The sequence below is a fragment of the Mytilus galloprovincialis genome, chromosome 9, assembly GCF_965363235.1.
Source record: "Mytilus galloprovincialis chromosome 9, xbMytGall1.hap1.1, whole genome shotgun sequence".
NCBI classification, from domain to species: Eukaryota; Metazoa; Mollusca; class Bivalvia; order Mytilida; family Mytilidae; genus Mytilus; species Mytilus galloprovincialis.
The window spans coordinates 21,611,937-21,630,013 of record NC_134846.1 but is presented as its reverse complement, the minus strand read 5'-3'; the positions used below and the strand labels follow the sequence as shown (position 1 = coordinate 21,630,013).

At 31.7% G+C, this 18,077-nt stretch overlaps 2 protein-coding genes and 1 pseudogene across 2 annotated transcripts; 1 reads left to right on the top strand and 2 right to left on the bottom strand.

Moving 5' to 3' along the window:
- Positions 1 to 1,513: 1,513 nt before the first annotated feature.
- Positions 1,514 to 4,513, bottom strand: LOC143046512 (uncharacterized; annotated as a pseudogene).
- Positions 4,514 to 4,869: 356 nt separating this feature from the next.
- LOC143044617 (perlucin-like protein) lies at positions 4,870 to 8,738 on the bottom strand. Its single transcript, XM_076216676.1, has 5 exons — positions 8,656 to 8,738; positions 7,882 to 7,970; positions 7,272 to 7,377; positions 6,337 to 6,565; positions 4,870 to 4,969 (listed from the first exon to the last, which is right to left on the bottom strand). The coding sequence occupies exons 1-5, from the start codon at positions 8,705 to 8,707 to the stop codon at positions 4,939 to 4,941; spliced, it is 507 nt and encodes a 168-aa protein (XP_076072791.1). The 5' UTR covers positions 8,708 to 8,738; the 3' UTR covers positions 4,870 to 4,938.
- A 2,877-nt stretch (positions 8,739 to 11,615) lies between these two features.
- On the top strand, positions 11,616 to 15,715 carry LOC143044618 (killer cell lectin-like receptor subfamily B member 1A). The gene is made up of 5 exons (XM_076216677.1): positions 11,616 to 11,706; positions 13,294 to 13,382; positions 14,227 to 14,332; positions 15,036 to 15,264; positions 15,616 to 15,715. The coding sequence occupies exons 1-4, from the start codon at positions 11,655 to 11,657 to the stop codon at positions 15,056 to 15,058; spliced, it is 270 nt and encodes an 89-aa protein (XP_076072792.1). The 5' UTR covers positions 11,616 to 11,654; the 3' UTR covers positions 15,059 to 15,264; positions 15,616 to 15,715.
- Positions 15,716 to 18,077: the final 2,362 nt, after the last annotated feature.

Here is an 18,077-nt window from a genome sequence, read left to right as displayed (position 1 = left end):
GCGTTTCGTCTACAGAAAAGTGTCCTCTTTTTTTTTTGGTGACTACTGAAAAGTCTGAATGGACTTTTTTTAAATAGACAGGATACATCGAATTCTATACTATTTAATGTTAAAATGTGTGTGTGTTATGATTTTTTCATAAAATGATATTCTGATCCCCATTTGTTCTAGCATATAACCCCCTTTTTGAAGTTAAATTGTTGCTTCTTTAATGCATATGGATATAAATCTTCACAATAGTATTATATATATATATTGAAAAAGTATTGTACCACCGTAATTTTTCAAATAAACCAAAATCTTATATAGCATGTGATATTAGTAAATTCTTCAAAAGATATTGTTTTTGCATTTTTAGCTCCCATGAACATGCTTTAAGATTTACTCTCTTTGAATTTCTAAGAATTAAAATAACAACTCATTTGTGGTTCTGTAGATACGTAACCTACCTGCACTATCTATTGGTATGTTATAAGTTTTTTCTTAAAATGTCCTGTACCAAGTCAGGAAAATTGCCATTGTTAGCTTATAGTTCGTTTCTGTGTATGTGACATTTTAATGTTGTGTTTCTGTTGTGTCGTAGTTCTCCTTTTGTATTTGATGTGTTTCCCTCAGTTTTAGTTTGTAACCCGGAAATGTTTTTTCTTTATCTTTAACTATTAATGTATTTCGAACAGCGGTATACTACTGTTGCCTTTATTTATAAATGTTCAAACCATTAATTCAATGATGTTCTCTTCTGTCAAGTGGAATTCCAGATATGTTCACTTTTGTTGTTGTCTGGTTGATGTCTTATTGATGTATACCCTCCTTTGATTTATTCCAATGCAGGATGATTGGTCCCGAACCAATTAATCAGATCATGTTGCTGTACATTATATCTGTTTTTGTTTTTTTTGTAAATTATGTTCAACAAACATCAATCTGACAGTGAGTTTCCTCGTTTAAATTGAATTGTTGAGGTGCTCATCGTATGATAGATGTGCCTTTGCAGTTTTATATTCACATTAACTCTAGATTATTTGTGTTCTTACGAAAACCGATGCTATAGTATGGATTCTCTCAATATCCAGGTATTTGCATAAAATCTAAATATCAACTAAAATAGCAATAAAATGTTTGTGTGTATATATGTAATAAATAAACTGACATGTAAAGTGTAAACAAATCCTGACAATGACAGCTATCCTAGAATTTTATTTTCAGTTATGATATGTATCAATTATATATATACAGACAGATAAAAGCTTATCAACATAAACAGAGAATGCGTTTTTCTAATTTTGGAACTACAAATATGTAAAGATTACTCGGTAGTTGATACAGAAAAACACAACAGTTTATCATACATTTTTGCATTAGTGACAAGAACAGTGTTAAATGAATTCAATGTCTTTGCAAAAGTACTTACACCATTTCACAAATGTTTGTGGTCGGAACTGTACAAGGACCATCTGTCCAAGAATAATTAAAGCCTATGACTGGATCTACTCGCTAAAGCCTATGACTGGATCTACTCGCATTGCAACACAGTTCTCGTTTCCCCTCTGTTGTTTGGCTAGGTCGGTCTCCAGTTAAAGTATGTTGCCTGATTGCAATTGGCTAACCAGTGAAATGTCCCCTCAGTTACAATGTCATTTAATCATATATACATTCCAATGGAATCTGATAAAACAAATAAAATGGTTTTGAAAATGTTACAAACATTTATTGCTGCGATAAAAACAAAACACGCATACTTCATGTAATTGCATTAATCAAATACACAATTTCAAACCTGCATTGTAAAGTAAATTTGCATTTTCAATCCAACTAATAAACATGGTTCAAATGTGTAGTGAAATTTATCGTTTTGCAGGCTTACGGGGATATGCATTACGATATAAGTGAATGACTTCTCTATTTAAACAATTCAGCGTTTGGGATTTGACCACATGATGTCACTCTCTGTTTTGTAAGGTATTGTTGAGCGTAATTTCAACCGAATAAAAAGCAGAAAAGCTTGTATGAACATGCATCTTACACTGACATAAACACCACATCAAATAAAAAATATAGCCGAGCTTAATAGTAAATTAAACCACATAAGTTGTTTAAGTAAATATAGATAAAGGAGGAAAATATCCTTCATTGTTTATTTTTAATCAATTAGCGTCCACGTATTCTTACTTATTTTGATCATTAGATCTGTAAGATACTGTTGTGTTTTTGCGTCATCAACTGTAGCTAATGATGCCGATATACCATATTGGCGTCCAATCACTTCACACAGTTTCTGAGAATAAAATAGAAAATAATACTTTCAATTTAGTAAACACGTATTTCATTATCATGTTAACGTTGGTATTATACGATAAATCTGGTTGAAATAGTTGACACATAATTATTCTGTTCTATCCCTCCCTCGAAACACATCATATTAGGTCTGCCATGCTTACATGTTTGTAACGAACGGACATTCCTACAGCATCAAGTGCTCTGGCTTAGCCACAATAAAATAGGTTATATTGTGTTCATCTATTTCCCGCTCCTATTATTATGTCATAATTCTTATTCTAAGGTTGCAGTCCTTTAAGATTGTTATCTTTGAAGTCTTAGCTATTTCATATACAAGATTATTTGATTTCATATATGAGCAAACTACCAGTATAGTTTAATGATGTGCAAATCTCACCAATCTATAAGAAGATACAAATCAAAGTGAAAAAACCCGAGGGATTCACATTGACTCAAACAATAGCGAAACCTTAAACCTATTAAAACCAAGAGTTTAAAATGGTGAAGTTGAAATCATCCCTTCGTACTTTTTACGGAAGCAATAACGAGTTGGTTGACCGTCATGGAATATGTTCCTTGTGTCATAACTACAATCCCATTCACTTTCATTTGATGTGTTTCCTTCCCTCAGTTTTAGTTTGTAACCCGGATATGTTCTTGTCTCATTTGATTTATGAATATTGTACAACGATATACTACTGTTGCTTTTATATACCCTCTGTTTTTCATTTCTATGTTGTGTTTTGTGTACTATTGTTTTTGATTTTTAGCCATGGCGTTGTCAATTTATGTTTGATCTATGAGTTTGAATGTCCCTTTGGTATATTTCGATCCTCTTCTAAAGGATAACAGCTTCTGTTATGCATACATGTACACTATCCATAATTGGACTCCATTCAAGTCGAGACTTGGATATCTCAGTAGAACGTAATAATATATATATATATATCAATGTAGGACAATCTAAATCATAATGTAACTACAATTTTTTTCAAAATTTCATTTTGTAACGTCCTACTTCTCTTTTCATTTACATTCACATGTGAAACGGCAAATGTCTCGTTGTCACGGCTTAGAAAGAAACACTTGTCTTCATAATGACTCCAACTATTTAGACATGCACAACATACTGAAATTAAATTGATTATGTGATTGCATCTTATAAGTTACATTTGGAGTGTTAGCATTTAGTTAGAAACTTTGTTTATTTACATCACGCGGAAAAACTTTTTCAAAGTGATTACCTTGTTTGATAAAGTTACTAAATTCATATGGCATGCTTTATATCAATAAACCGTGACTTTATAACTGCTAGTGATCTCTATGACAAGATACTAAATATTAACAATATGAATATGTGTGTACTTGTAATATTATGTTGGTATTCTTTACTCTAAATAAGATCGACCCTGAGCACTCACATACCTGTATCAGCGATATATAACGTTTGTTTTGGTCATCGTTTTTACACAGTAGACAACAAATTGATATATGATTGTTTCAAACATATGAAAATAAACATGTCAACACTATCCTTTCATTTTATACGCGTACAACATGTTATGTAAACCAGATATATGTAAATCATCGTTTAATTGTTTAATAATGATATGTCTATTTACCGGATAAGTCGACAAAATAGTTAAACCGTATTTCTTCTTTGTAATTGTTGAAATAGTTTTCTTTAAATAAAAAAAAAAAAACAGCTAAACACAGACATAACCCTTTATTACAAAAAATTCTAATTAAATGTACAATCGAACAGACCTAGAAATTAATGTACACGTGTCTATCTCATTATTTTTAAAGCTATCTATGTATCGTTTTATATGACTGATGACAGTCTTTAGGGTCATATTTGTGGATAATTTGGTGATATTTGGTCTATACAAACGAATGGCTTCTACATTGTAACGAGTATATGCATAGTTAAATGCTTCTTTGTGAACTTGTTTGTTATTTAGATAGAAGTTTTTACTTAAAAATCCAATATGCTAATTTGTTATTGGGTACAATAGGTAAAATAGGTGAGCATGATTTTGATGTTTATCCCTATCCTAAACTTGACCCTTACCATAATGCCCATTTATTAAACTAAACGAAGAAGTGCTTACAATTTATCATGAATTTCTTATTCAAATATTTAGTCAGCTCACCAAACGATAATAAAAAAAAATTACTTACTTACTAAGGCTAGAAATGCCAGAACACAAAGTTTCATCATAACAAGATACATTTTGATATATGAAGCAGCAGTATAAATATTGCATGTTGCATTATTACAACCGATATTTATAATAGTTAATTATCTCATTTGATAAGTTCGTGATGTCATAGAAAATGAAAAACGATTGAGTTGTAGGTTACAAATTCGGACAAAAACCCAAGTCAAGGTCCTCTTTGATATTAATAATAAATAACTAACTTTTATAGACAGGTATTCATGCAGACCATTTTGAGGGGAATACCGTGTGGCTATAATCATCTGCATATTACATTGTTACGGAAGTTTTCTTTTTTTTCTCAAGCATGCTATTTGTTGTAATATTAAAGTGAAGAGACTCTTAATATTCATCAATTAATAAAACAATAGAAAATATGGGTATAAATTTAATAAATAAACTGACATGTAAAAGGATAATCTTAATCTGGCAATCTCGGCTATCCAAGAAGGTTTCCAATATCTGCTGCCCTAAAATGAATAGAATACATATTTGAAAAAAAAACAACAGCTTATTTTATATAACAAACATTTATTTTGATTTGGATGTTTCTTTTGTGATAGGAGTTGATGCTTACAGCAAAAACGATTAGCATTTGGAACCAATTTAGAATCCTATTAATCAATAATTACCTTTTGTTGGTGTATATTATAGTAAGCTTTGTGTTAAGTTATTTTTTTAGGACACCTAACATAAATAGCGTTTGTGGTTGAATTGTTTTACATTTGTAGTAAATGGGTCTACTATAGTTTCGTTTGATTTATGAGTTTTCCTTATTGCTAATGGTCTATTGGTGATCTTAAGGTGCCCACCTTAACGCCAATAAATATGTGGTGGACCATTTTCTGCTTGCAAATCATACCACTTATTTTTTGTATATCAGATATGTAGTAAGTAATTTTTCTAAAGCTTTCCTTAAAATGTCCTTACATGTAACAAAGTCAGGAATATTGCAGTTGTTGTCGTATAGTTTGTTTTTATGTAAGTTACTTTGTCGTTTGTTTGTTGTTGCACTTCAGTGTTCTGTTGTGTATATGTTTTCCTTTTATAGTTGATGTGTTTCTCACGGTTTTAGTTTGTAACCCACATTTGTTTTTCTCAATATATTTCTGAATTTTGAACAGCGGTATACTAATTTTGACTTTATTTAAGGAAGCAAAATCATTTGGTTGACAGTCATGTATACAACAAACAATCCAGATGGGAAATATACACATATTATTGTTTATGTTAATCAGAAATGGCAAAACCGACAACTTCAAAAAAGTTATTATGAATAACTTAGTGTTCGTAGTGCTCTTCAACTTCGTTTTTTATTTTGACGATTTTACATTCTTGATTCGAGCATCAATAATGAGTCTATTTTAGACGAAACAAGCTACTTTGTTTTTGTTATAAAACTCCTGGTTTATGTTATATATTATTTCATATAGCGACTTGTACCATTCACATTACATGCATTACATAGCAGAAATGTGTTAAACACTATTTCAGTGCATATGCTTATATATGCTTAATATTTTTAAGGACACACCCAGGCTGTTAAAAAGTTTAAGACTAAGAGGACATTATTGAATTTTAAATTATGCACCATTTGTTGGTAATTCGGTTCAGACGATGAAAAAAAAGAGCGATACAGATTAACCATTATTTTAGATATTGTAAAAATCACAAAAATTAGATCTTTGATTTATTCTATTTCTTTTCAAATCATTTTTCAAACATGACAAATGCGGTTGAAAATGTACAACGACCTTCTGTTCCTGTGTTGTTAAAGCCATCCACAGAATCAACGCGTATCACAGTGTCAAATGTATTTCTTTGCAATAATACTTACACCATTTCACAAATGTATGTGGTTGGTACTGTGCAAGGACCATCTGTCCAAGAATAATTGAATCCTATAACTGGATCAACTCGCATAGCTACGCAATTTTCGTTTCCCCCTCTGTTATTAGGTTGAGTAGGTCCCCAGTTAAAATATGTTGCCTGCTTGCCGTTGGCTATCCAGTGAAATGTTCCTTCAGTAACAAGGTCATTTAATCCTATGTACATTCCAATGGAATCTGATAATTCAAAGGAAAAATGGCATAGACAGATTAACATTGTTATTGGAGATTATATATAACAATTAATTATTTACAAAATTGCTTTGCCCTCTGAAAACATATTTCCTATGACAATCGTATAATAAAAACGCATAAAAACAAAAGTTTTATTTCTGTATAGGATTTCTAACGATTTCAAACTAATGTAGAAAGTGTAAATGAGGAAAAATGTTGCACCCCATGTCGGTTTTTGATTTTGGAGAAATATTGTGTGAAAGTGTATTCGCCGTTTATACTGTTCATTTATCTGATCAATTTGTTTAATTTGTGTTTTGTTTTGATGCATTCCAGTATGTAAATTCATGAATTCTTTCAAAAGCCATCAACGAAGTGTTAGATAGTATAAACTTCGATAGGTAGTAGATGTTAACTAATAAAACACTGTATTATATGTTTAAAACTTGCAACGGATTTTATAAACAATATCAAAGGTAAAATATATTTAATGATCATACACAAATACAGATAAACGTCCGAAAACATGAAATTCTTATCATGTAGACCGAAACAAGACGAAGCTTTAATTCTTATGAAAATCAAGCATTCCTGTCTAAAAACGAGACGGCTTATTCCCTAAACTCAGAAAGAAACGTTCCATAGAAATAATAATTGAACGTTTTGGTTCATCATGCTTGTAATATATATGTTGTATTTTTATTCTTACTTATTTTGATCATTAAATCTGTAAGAAACTGTTGTGTTTTGGCGTCACCAACAGTGGCCAAAGAGGCAGATCTTCCATACTGACGACCAATCACTTCACATAGCATCTGACAAAAAATAAAGACATAGTATAAAAAATAATAAAAAAAGATGTTTATTTTTATAGACTTCAAGCTTAATAAGTGTTTTATGAAAGTTTGGATTTTACTAGAGTAAGGGATGGTCATTACAGCCAGTTTCTGTCAATTATTTTTTTTTCTCTCAAATTTTTCGCCTATATACATGTCGTGAATTTATCAACATTTGAGAATTGCCAATGGACTTAATTTCGTTCAGTTCAAGCTACATCCAAAACTATTGGATGAAAATTAATATAGAAATGTTTATGAAATCCAACAACGACAACGTAGTGCATCCTTTGTGAGGACTTATAGTTTAAAAACAAGTTATAGCCTGAAATGTTATGAATCGATCTGTCAGCTACATGGCGGTTAATATCATACGTTTGTATTTGATGGTTAAGTTTGGTTCAAACAAAATAAGATTTAAACGTTGTTAGCACATATACCATGTAAGTAGTTTTAAGACTTCTTTTCATCATATCAACATACCAGTGAATTGCCAAATGTCTCATTGTCCCTGCTTAGAAAGAAACATTTATCTTCGTAATGGTTCCATCCATTTGGACATGTGCTAAATACTGAAACAATTTTACCATTGCATTAATAAGTGTCATACAATTTACCATGGAACTTTACATTCATAAATATAACAGATTGAATCTTAAAAAATTAGTTCAATATTACATTACATGCATTGTATGTATGCTTTATTCTAATACTTTATTTTGATTGGCTATCAGCATTCTCGAGTCAGTCTGAAAACTAACATTCATTTTGAAATGAAATGTAACATTCATCATGACACGGCCTTCGGCAATAAAAGAGGGACGAAAGATACCAAAGGGACAGTCAAACTCATAAATCTAAAACAAACTGACAACGCCATGGCTAAAAATAAAAAAGACAAACAGAAAAACAATAGTACACACGACACAACATAGAAAACTAAAGAATAAACAACACGAACCCCACCAAAAACTAGGGGTGATCTCAGGTGCTCCGGAAGGGTAAGCAGATCCTGCTCCACAGGTAAATAAAAGAAAAATACTTGTTATTAACCTTGTTTTCATCATCCTAGAAAAATATTAAATTATAAGTATATGAATTCTTCTTTTAGTAATTTCATATGGTTGTAAAAGCGTTGACCCTGTGTACATTTTTTTAATGAAGCGTTTCGACGCTTTATACTAAATGTACCTCGGTAAACGCTTGTACGACCCAAAATATTTATGAAGCATTCAAATATTAAGAAGAATTACTTACCAACTGTGGCTACAAATGCCAGAACACAAAGTTTCATACAAACAAAAGACATTTTGTTATATTAGGCAGCAGTTTGAATATTGAATGTTGCATTACTAGAGGCGATATTTATATTCTTTAATTATCTTAAGTTCGTGAGGTCAAACAATTGCAAACAAACTGGAATGGGGTGTAACATGTGGACCAAAAACAAAGTCAAGGTCTACTTAGTTATTACTTATAATTGACCAACTTTTGTGACTGGTATTCATACTGACCATTTTGATAAAAAGTTCAAATTTCAGAACAAGATTATTTGGAATATAATTTGGAACATTTATCAGGATAAGATAAAAGCGATAGTTCGTGAATTCTTTTACGAATAATTGAAATTTGAATAAGAATATTTATCAGTACATGAGGTGAACTATGAGAATGATAATCGGAATATCCATTTTGAGTGCCTCTGATGAATTTCACTTAGACGGAACGCGCGTCTTCCGTGCAAACTTATAGCCTCATACATTTTATGCGTTTGTAGAAAATTATAATCAATTGACAACTTAGTATGTGCACACGAAACATATTTCCAGAATAAGCTTTAACCTATTATCATTTAGTTCAGTTGCAACCAGGGGTCAAAATGATGTTTGGTATGATCCATTGTCTCAGAGAAAATTGCCTCTAGCCATATAAAGCCTTTCGATACAAATTTTGAGTTACATAGGAGACGATAGGTGATACAAAATGCTTTTTTTAGAAAATGAAAATAAAAAAAAATAATAATGTGTAACTTACGAACTTGATACATCCCGCACAGCTAAATGGACGCCCCACTATGGCAAGCGTTTTACTGCCGGTCAGGAGAAGACCAAGTGACCATATTTCTATCCCCTAGTCACCCTTGGTGGCATAAATAGAATGAATAAAATACTATAAGTAAATTTACTTTAATGCATACATTAAAGATATGCCTGGAAATGGCTGTTTATTTGAACTAATAATACGAAAACAACACTATTTTGAAACGTTAACAAATATAACCAACACCAGTATCTTGTGTTTTAGAAAGTAGTTTATAGTTATTATTTTATTAATTCTGTAAGAAAACATTTTTGTTTTCTAAAAATAAACGAAACATAAACATTACCTATAACAAATGTGAAACGGAAATCTATATTTAGAGAATGAAGGCCGTGTCAACTCAGTTGTTTAAGGTCTGTTTGATTCATGCACTTGTGAATAACTTAGTTATCTCATGAAGAAGCATAAACAATGTTATAAAAACTTGGAAATCGTTATTAAAATAAATCGTTAAACCAGTTTTTGGGAAATACGCATTTCAATTCTTTTAATTTTATCATGCATTAAATGATACCTCCAAAACAGCACCAACGGTTGTGTTACGTACCAACCGTACATGATACGTAGCAAATCGAGAAACTTCTAATGGGACTGGTTATTTCCAACCATTGAATTTTATTTAATACGTTGCTCAAGTTCAGATAAATCATTGAAATACTTTCAACATTACACAGTGGAATGATCGTCCATAAACAATAAATTGACAATGCCAAAAAAAGGATAGAAATCAAACATTTTTAGTTATGACGTGGGTTCTGCATTCCCGCCTTTATTTCATTAACATAATATCACGTATTAACACAAGTATTCCATACCTTCAAAACTTATCATACGCACAATTTGAGTTATCTTTCATGGTTTTGAATATGACAATTATTTTTCAATATACTTTGTAGGTGAACACCCCATTATACTTTTTTCTCTCTTTCTATATGTTACATCTTATTTTTATAATTTTCGTTGTAGTGTAAATAATAAGAAGTTTTTTTTCCCTACAATTCCCGAAATACCGAAACAAAAGTTTGTCAGAATCTGTCTCTCTATATAAATTGAAAACTGAGATAAAACAATCTTTTTCTGTTTAATTTCGAATTAAATTATATCTCATCTATTATAAAATTTATTGATAAAAACATCCCTATAGCATGTATATGTGCTGTGGTTCTTTTAGAATTAAGTTTTGTTCAATAAAGGATTTTTTTGCACTATGTGTCTATCTTAGTCCAAATAAACAGATATTTCCAGGCATATCTTTAATGTATCCACTTATGTAAATTTACTAATAGTATTTTATTCATTCTATTTATGCCACCAAGGATAACTGGTGAATAGACATATGGTTACTTGGTCTTCTCCCGACCGGCAGTAAAACGCTTGCCGAAGTGGGGCGTCCGTTTGGCTGTGCGGGATGTATCACGTTCGCAAGTTACACATTATTATTTTCTTTTATTTTCATTTTCTAAAGAAAGCGTTTTGTATCACCTATCTTCTCCTATGTAACTCAAAATTTATATCGGAAGGCTTTATATGGCTAGTGGTAATTCTCTCTGAGACAGTGGATCATACCAAACATCATTTTGACCCCTGGTTGAAACTGAAATAAATGAGCATTGGTTAAGGCTTATTCTAGAAATATGTTTCATGTGCACATACTAAGTTGTCAATTCATTATAATTTTCTACTTATACTACAAACGCCTCAAATGTATGAGGCTGATAAGTTTGCACGGAAGACGCGCGTTCCGTCTAAGTGAAAGTCATCAGAGGCACTCAAAATGGATACTCCGATTAACATTCTCATAGTTCATCTCATGTACTAATAAAGATTCTTGTTCAAAATTCAATTATTCGCATAGGAATTCACGAACTATCCCTTTTATCTTATCCTGATAAATGTTCGAAATTATATTCCAAATAATCTTGTTCTGAAATTTGAACTTTTTATCAAAATGGTCTGTATGAATACCAGTCATAAACGTTCGTCAATTATCAGTAACAAATAAGTAGACCTTGACTTTGTTTTTGGCCCACATGCTACACCCCATTCCAGTTTGTCTGCAATTGTTTGACCTCGCGAACTTGAGATAATTAACGAATATAAATATCGCCTCTTGAAATGCAACATTCAATATTCAAACTGCTGCCTAATATAACAAAATGTCTTTTGTTTGTATGAAACTTTGTGTTCTGGCATTTGTAGCCACAGTTGGTAAGTAATTCTTCTTACTATTTGAATGCTTCTTGACTATTTTGAGGTGTACAAGAGTTTACCGAGGTACATTAACTATAAAGCGCCGAAACGCTTCATTCTAAAAATGTAAAAAAGGGTCATTGCTTTTACAACGCTATGAAATTACTTCAAGAATTCAATACTTTTAATTTAATATTTTGCTAGGATGATGACAACAAGATTGATAACAAGTTTTTCTTTAATTTACCTGTGCACTTTATTGCCGAAGCTCGTGTCATGATGAATGTTTCATCTCATTTCAAAATGAACGTGAGTTTTCAGATTGACTCGAGAATCTTGATAGCCAATCAAAATAAAGTATTAGAATGAAGCATACATACAATGCATGTAATATAATATTCAACTAATTCTTCAAGATTCAATCTGTTATATAGAATTAAATGCCTCTTCATGTAGTTTTGATTTATGGATATTTGTTGATTAAAGTAAATGTAAGGATAAGCATTGCTGTCAAATCCATGCTTACCAATTTGACCCAATTGCAACTTAACATTTTGATTCACAGAAGAGTCAAACACATTTCCAATTTACCAAAAAATTAGTAGAAAGTCAATTAATCGTAAACCCGATATAATTCAGCATTTTTTTTTTATTATAGACTTCATGCCATCAAATTATCCCTTGCGATAACATTCAAAGCCTGCCAACTATCATAAAACCCGATACATGCCATGCATACATTATTTTGATTTACAAAGACAGACAAACGCGTGAACTAAATGTTTAGGTCTGTTCGATTTAATGTTTATCCCGTATCTGAATGTATTTATATGTACCGGATCAGTTAATGAAAAGGTCTTTTTGCTGATTTCTACTTTGATAAACATATCAATGTTAAACATCTGCAATACCCTTCCCCTTCAAAAACTATAATTAAATGTTACACGAACATGACCTAAGATGATATAGTTGCCTTGCAAACCAATTATACATCATCGAAAATTTTGAGCAATTTGTCTATAAAATTGAACCAAAATTATTACGAATAGCGATATATCATTTTTATTTGTTTGCCATATTGTACGCGCATTTGGTCTACGACGTTATTCGTACTACTGTGATGAGTTTATCTTTTTATCAATGTTTGAAGCAACCTAGATCATATATCAACTGTTATCAACTGTTACTTTACTGTGTAAAAGCGTTAGTCACAGCAAAGTTATCAACGGCTTCATATGTATGTATAAATGGCCAACGCACCATAAAAAATTACTAAAAAGCAAGAAAAAGTGAACATAGTAACAAATAAAAAGTACGAACGTTTTGTGATGACGTAACTTTATCATAGATCACACGAACAGTTATAGATGCGACAATTTGTCCATTTGAAAAAGGTTTTTGTCGTGATGCAAATAAACTGAGCGTCGAATAAAATTTATCAATCAAAATGTAACATAGATTATTCTTCTTTGACTTTGGATTTTGACTGCATTCCTTGAACGTGAACGTGACACATCTCTTTATGTCATTTGTTTGTAAATATTAGACAGTTCTCAGCATTTATATTCTGTATGAAAGATAAACGAAAAATTATTTTAATTTCAGTATTTTGTGCTTGTCCCAATAGTTGGAGTCATTATGGAGACAAGTGTTTCTTTCTAAGCCGTGATAACGAGACATTTGCCGATTCACTGGTGAGTAAAATTGAAAAGAGCCGAGGGAGGTTAAAAAATAAGTGTTCTTATAATAATGTTGGCTCTTTTACTATGATATATAATTACTCTTTTTGCCTGTTTTGTAGTAATCGCTGTATGGAGTTTGTCTTATTCGCGATTTTAAATTCCAGACAGATAATGTGCGCATAGCAGAAGTCGATTACCGTTTAAACACATCTAGGTTCGACTCTTTCAAAGGTATTGAAATTTAATTTAATTTCGCGCCGTTTGCGAGTAGTTAAATTACGTGAATATAAATCGTCGCGATAATATAGTTCCTTATCTTACTGCAGTAAGTGAATTTGAAAATCACTAAATTAAATCGCCACGAAGTTGGCTAGAAAGGGTGGAACAAAGTATCCGCGAAAAGAAGTTGGTTTACAGTATTTGAATCCCTAAGGTTTTTGGTTTATCATTGAATTGTATCTTTCTCATTGGATACATGCGTTTTCAACACCGGTCAACAACTGTTGCATCTCATTTCACATCACGTGATCTTGTATAAGATATCAATAACTTTGTATAACAAGCGTTAGGGACTACTGTCCTATAATAAGATCATCAAAATAATATTAGGAGCAGGATATATATTTTCTTAATGTAGCATATCTAATCATGGTTATACTTAAGCAGTTGGTAATGTAGGAATGTCCTTTGTTTAAAACGTGTAAGCATGGAAGAAGTTGTGATGTTTTACAAGGGAGATAAAGGGCTGAAAATATGCTAATTTTGTCACTTAAATAATTGGTGTCATGTCATATCAACATGCTGAAAAAATGTTTGTTTTGAAATTTGAAAGTAATATTTCTTTATCTTTTAACAGAAACTGTGTGAAGTGATTGGACGTCAATATGGAAGATCTGCATCATTAGCTACCGTTGATGATGCAAAAACACAACAGTTTCTTGCAAATTTAATGATCAAAATAAGTAAGAATGCGTAGACGTTAGATTTAACATTAATGATGGAGCGCAACTTTTCTTCTATATCTTGCATTACCTTAATACAATTTTCCTACTTGTTTAAGGTGTTATCAAGCTTGACTGTTTTACTTACTATCGATTTGTTATGTTCTTATCAAATCAAACAACAAATGAGAAACTTAACATGGAGATGAAAAAATAGAACCTGGTTTGAATTACGTTCATATAACAACAATGCATCACCAAACAGAGAGTGACCTCACGTGTTCAAATCTCAAACGATCATTTGTTTGAATAGTAGGAAGCAGCATACTAAAACGGAAACACATGTTCCGGTAAGCCTGGAAAACGATATATTACACTATAATTATTATATCACGTTGCTCAATTGTTGGTATGTATTTGATATAATAGTTTAGACCGTTGGTTTTCCCGTTTGAATGGTTTTACACTAGTATTTTGGGGGCCCTTTGTACATTGCTGTTCAGTGTGAGCCAAGGCTCCGTGTTAAAGACCGTTCTTTGTCATATGATGGGTTACTTTTACGAAGTGTAACTTGGATGAAGAGTTGTCTCATGGGCATTAATACCATATCTTCTATTACCAAAATACAAAAAAAAATCACAGCGTAACTTTGAAAATGAATAATCGATTGATGGAACTAACATGTTTTGTTTAAAAGCAGCAACATTTTTGTTTGTTTTATCAGATTCCATTGGAATGTACATATGATTAAATGACCTTGTAACTGAAGGGGAATTTCACTGGATAGCAAACGGCAAGCAGGCAACATACTTTAACTGGGGACCTACCCAGCCAAACAACAGAGGGGGGAATGAGAACTGTGTAGCTATGAGAGTTGATCCAGTAATAGGCTTCAATTATTCTTGGACAGATGGTCCTTGTACAGTACCAACTACCTATATCTGTGAAATGGTGTAAGTACTATTTCAAAGAAATCAATTTAAACGCAATAACTTTAACACTGTGCTTTTCATCAGTACAAAAATATGTTGTTTTTCCCCTGTTTGTTTTGATTTGGTTCCAACTATCGAGTAATCAACATTTATTTGTCATTTTCAAAATTGAAAAAAAAATGTCCTCTCTTCCTAGATTTTATTTGTTCGGATATTTTGTTCCAAAAACAGTAGTATGTATAACAAAAGCCAACTGATAAATGACTTCGTTCAAACACTTATACTTTTACAAAAATCACAAACATTTGAAATAAAAATTACTTTATGTATACAACTGAGTATTTTTTTCAAATTTGTCTTTGTATATTTTAGAGCAGCCGATATCGGAAACCTTCTTGGATAGCCGTAATTGTCAGGAATGTGTTCATATCATTTTACATATCAGTTTATTTATTACATATATACACACCAACTTTTTTGTTGTTTTTATTTAATATTTAGTTTTTATGTTACTTGCTATATATTGAGAGAACCCTCATTGTTACATGGAATGTCGTTAGAAATAGTTCATCAAGTCAAGTTTTTAAATATGCTGATAACATCATATTTTTTTTTGTCTTTAGAAGCATGTAAGACTCACTACAAGTTTGATTAAAAAATTGTTGATACGATATTACAGCATCTATCTACCTTCATCCGGCTATTAGAGTACCGAAGGTAGTAGGTTTGTAAAAGCATATTTAACCAACACGAGATGACGTAAAAAAAATCAAACTTATTTCGACATCGATATCTGTTTTTAAACTATATAAAAACTGAAGAAGAAAAAATCAAACGTAACATTGTGCTCTACAAACTTTTAGACTTATAACAGGGCTCTCTGATGTCGGAAGATATCAATATGTTATACATGAATCGGTACCATTATTTATTAAAAAACAATTTATTGACTTCAACGTCAATTCTGATGATTAAAATATTTGTGAAAATCTTGTGTTAGTGCAATCAACAAATGATTATGGAAATATAAATAAACAGAAACATAAAGGAAAATTCTGCAAGAGTTGTCGTTCTTTGTTCGTGTGTTTATCATTTGCTGGTTGAAGTTATTATTGGGTGAAACGAAATGCAAGCTAAGCGACCTATGTTCCATCCAAGCTCAGACAAACGAGATAAATCATTAACATGTAAATCATTCTTATTATTCCATCCAATGATGTTGTACATTTTATTTTGTAATTTTAAAATTTTAGACGATTGTGACGTGTTATTTGGGTTCTATTGGTGTAAATTATCTAAACGGTTTCAATATTGACTTTCATGGTTCCAAGTCTATTTGTCTTATGTACATCTGTTAAATGTTATGTAAGAATATATGTCGTAATCCCGATAATCTCTATCGTTCTTTTTTATAAACAAATAACAAAATTTAGTCCTGGTTTCTATGATAAGTTTATTTGCAGGACTTGCAAAAACTCTGCAACATGATATTACTGCTGATTGAATCCTTCTTTGACAACTTAAAGCTAGTTGTCTGACTTTAATAAATATATTATCATGCTATACTAATTTCCGATGGTGTTTTCTATGTTGTTGTGAATCGTTATGACACATAATAGTTTAAAATTGAGAATGGAAATGGGGAATATGCCAAAGAGACAACAACCCGACCATAGAAAAAACAACAGCAGAAGGTCACCAACAGGTCTTCAATGTACCGAGAAATTCCCGCACACGGAGGCGTCCTTCAGCTGGCCCCTAAATAAATACATGCTACTTCAGTGATAATGAACGCCATACTAATATCCAAATTGTACACAAGAAACTAAAATTAAAAATAATACAAGACTAACAAAGGCCAGAGGCTCCTGACTTGGGACAGGCGCAAAAATGCGGCGGGGTTAAACATATTTGTGAGATATCAACCCTCCCCCTATACCTCTAGCCAATGTAGAAAAGTAAACGCATAACAATACGCACATTAAAATTCAGTTCAAGAGAAGTCCGAGTCTGATGTCAGAAGATGTAACCAAAGAAAAAAAACCAAAATGACAATAATACACAAATAACAACAGACTACTAGCAGTTAACTGACATGCCAGCTCCAGACTTCAATTAAACTGACTGAAAGATTATGATTTCATCATATGAACATCAGGCACAATCCTTCCCGTTAGGGGTTTAGTATCATACCATCATAACATATATGAGAAGATCCTAACCCGTGTCATGCCAACTGGTTTTTGAATAAATGTGTTTAGTTCCGATGCAAAGACCCTATAAGTGAATCAATATTAACGCCAAAATATGCAATCTTAAATGACCTGACAACAGTATCGTAACTATATCCCTTCTTAATAAGTCTATGCAAAGGTTTTGTTAGTTTTTGAGGTGAATAATAAAATTAACGGTATCAATTTTCCTGCACCAGATGCGCATTTCGACAATACATGTCTCTTCAGTGATGCTCGTGGCCAAAATATTTGAAATCCAAAGCTTATATAAAAGATGAAGAGCTATAATCCAAAAGGTCCAAAAAGTATAGCCAAATCCGTGAAAGGAATCAGAGCTTTGCATGAGGGAGATACATTCCTATACTGACACCTTTGTGCTTGATAAAGAATATTTCCATAAAAAAATGGATGTGAAATACCTGAACGTAGAAGAAGTCTGCATATTGAACTATATTTACGAATGGTGTCCTTATACCGATGATAAAATTTAGTAAATGTTTTGACTAGTTTGTGATATCGAAAACCCTGGTGTAATAATTTTTCAGTAATACATAAATTTCTCTCGTTAAAATCTAAAACATTGTTACATACACGAGCGAA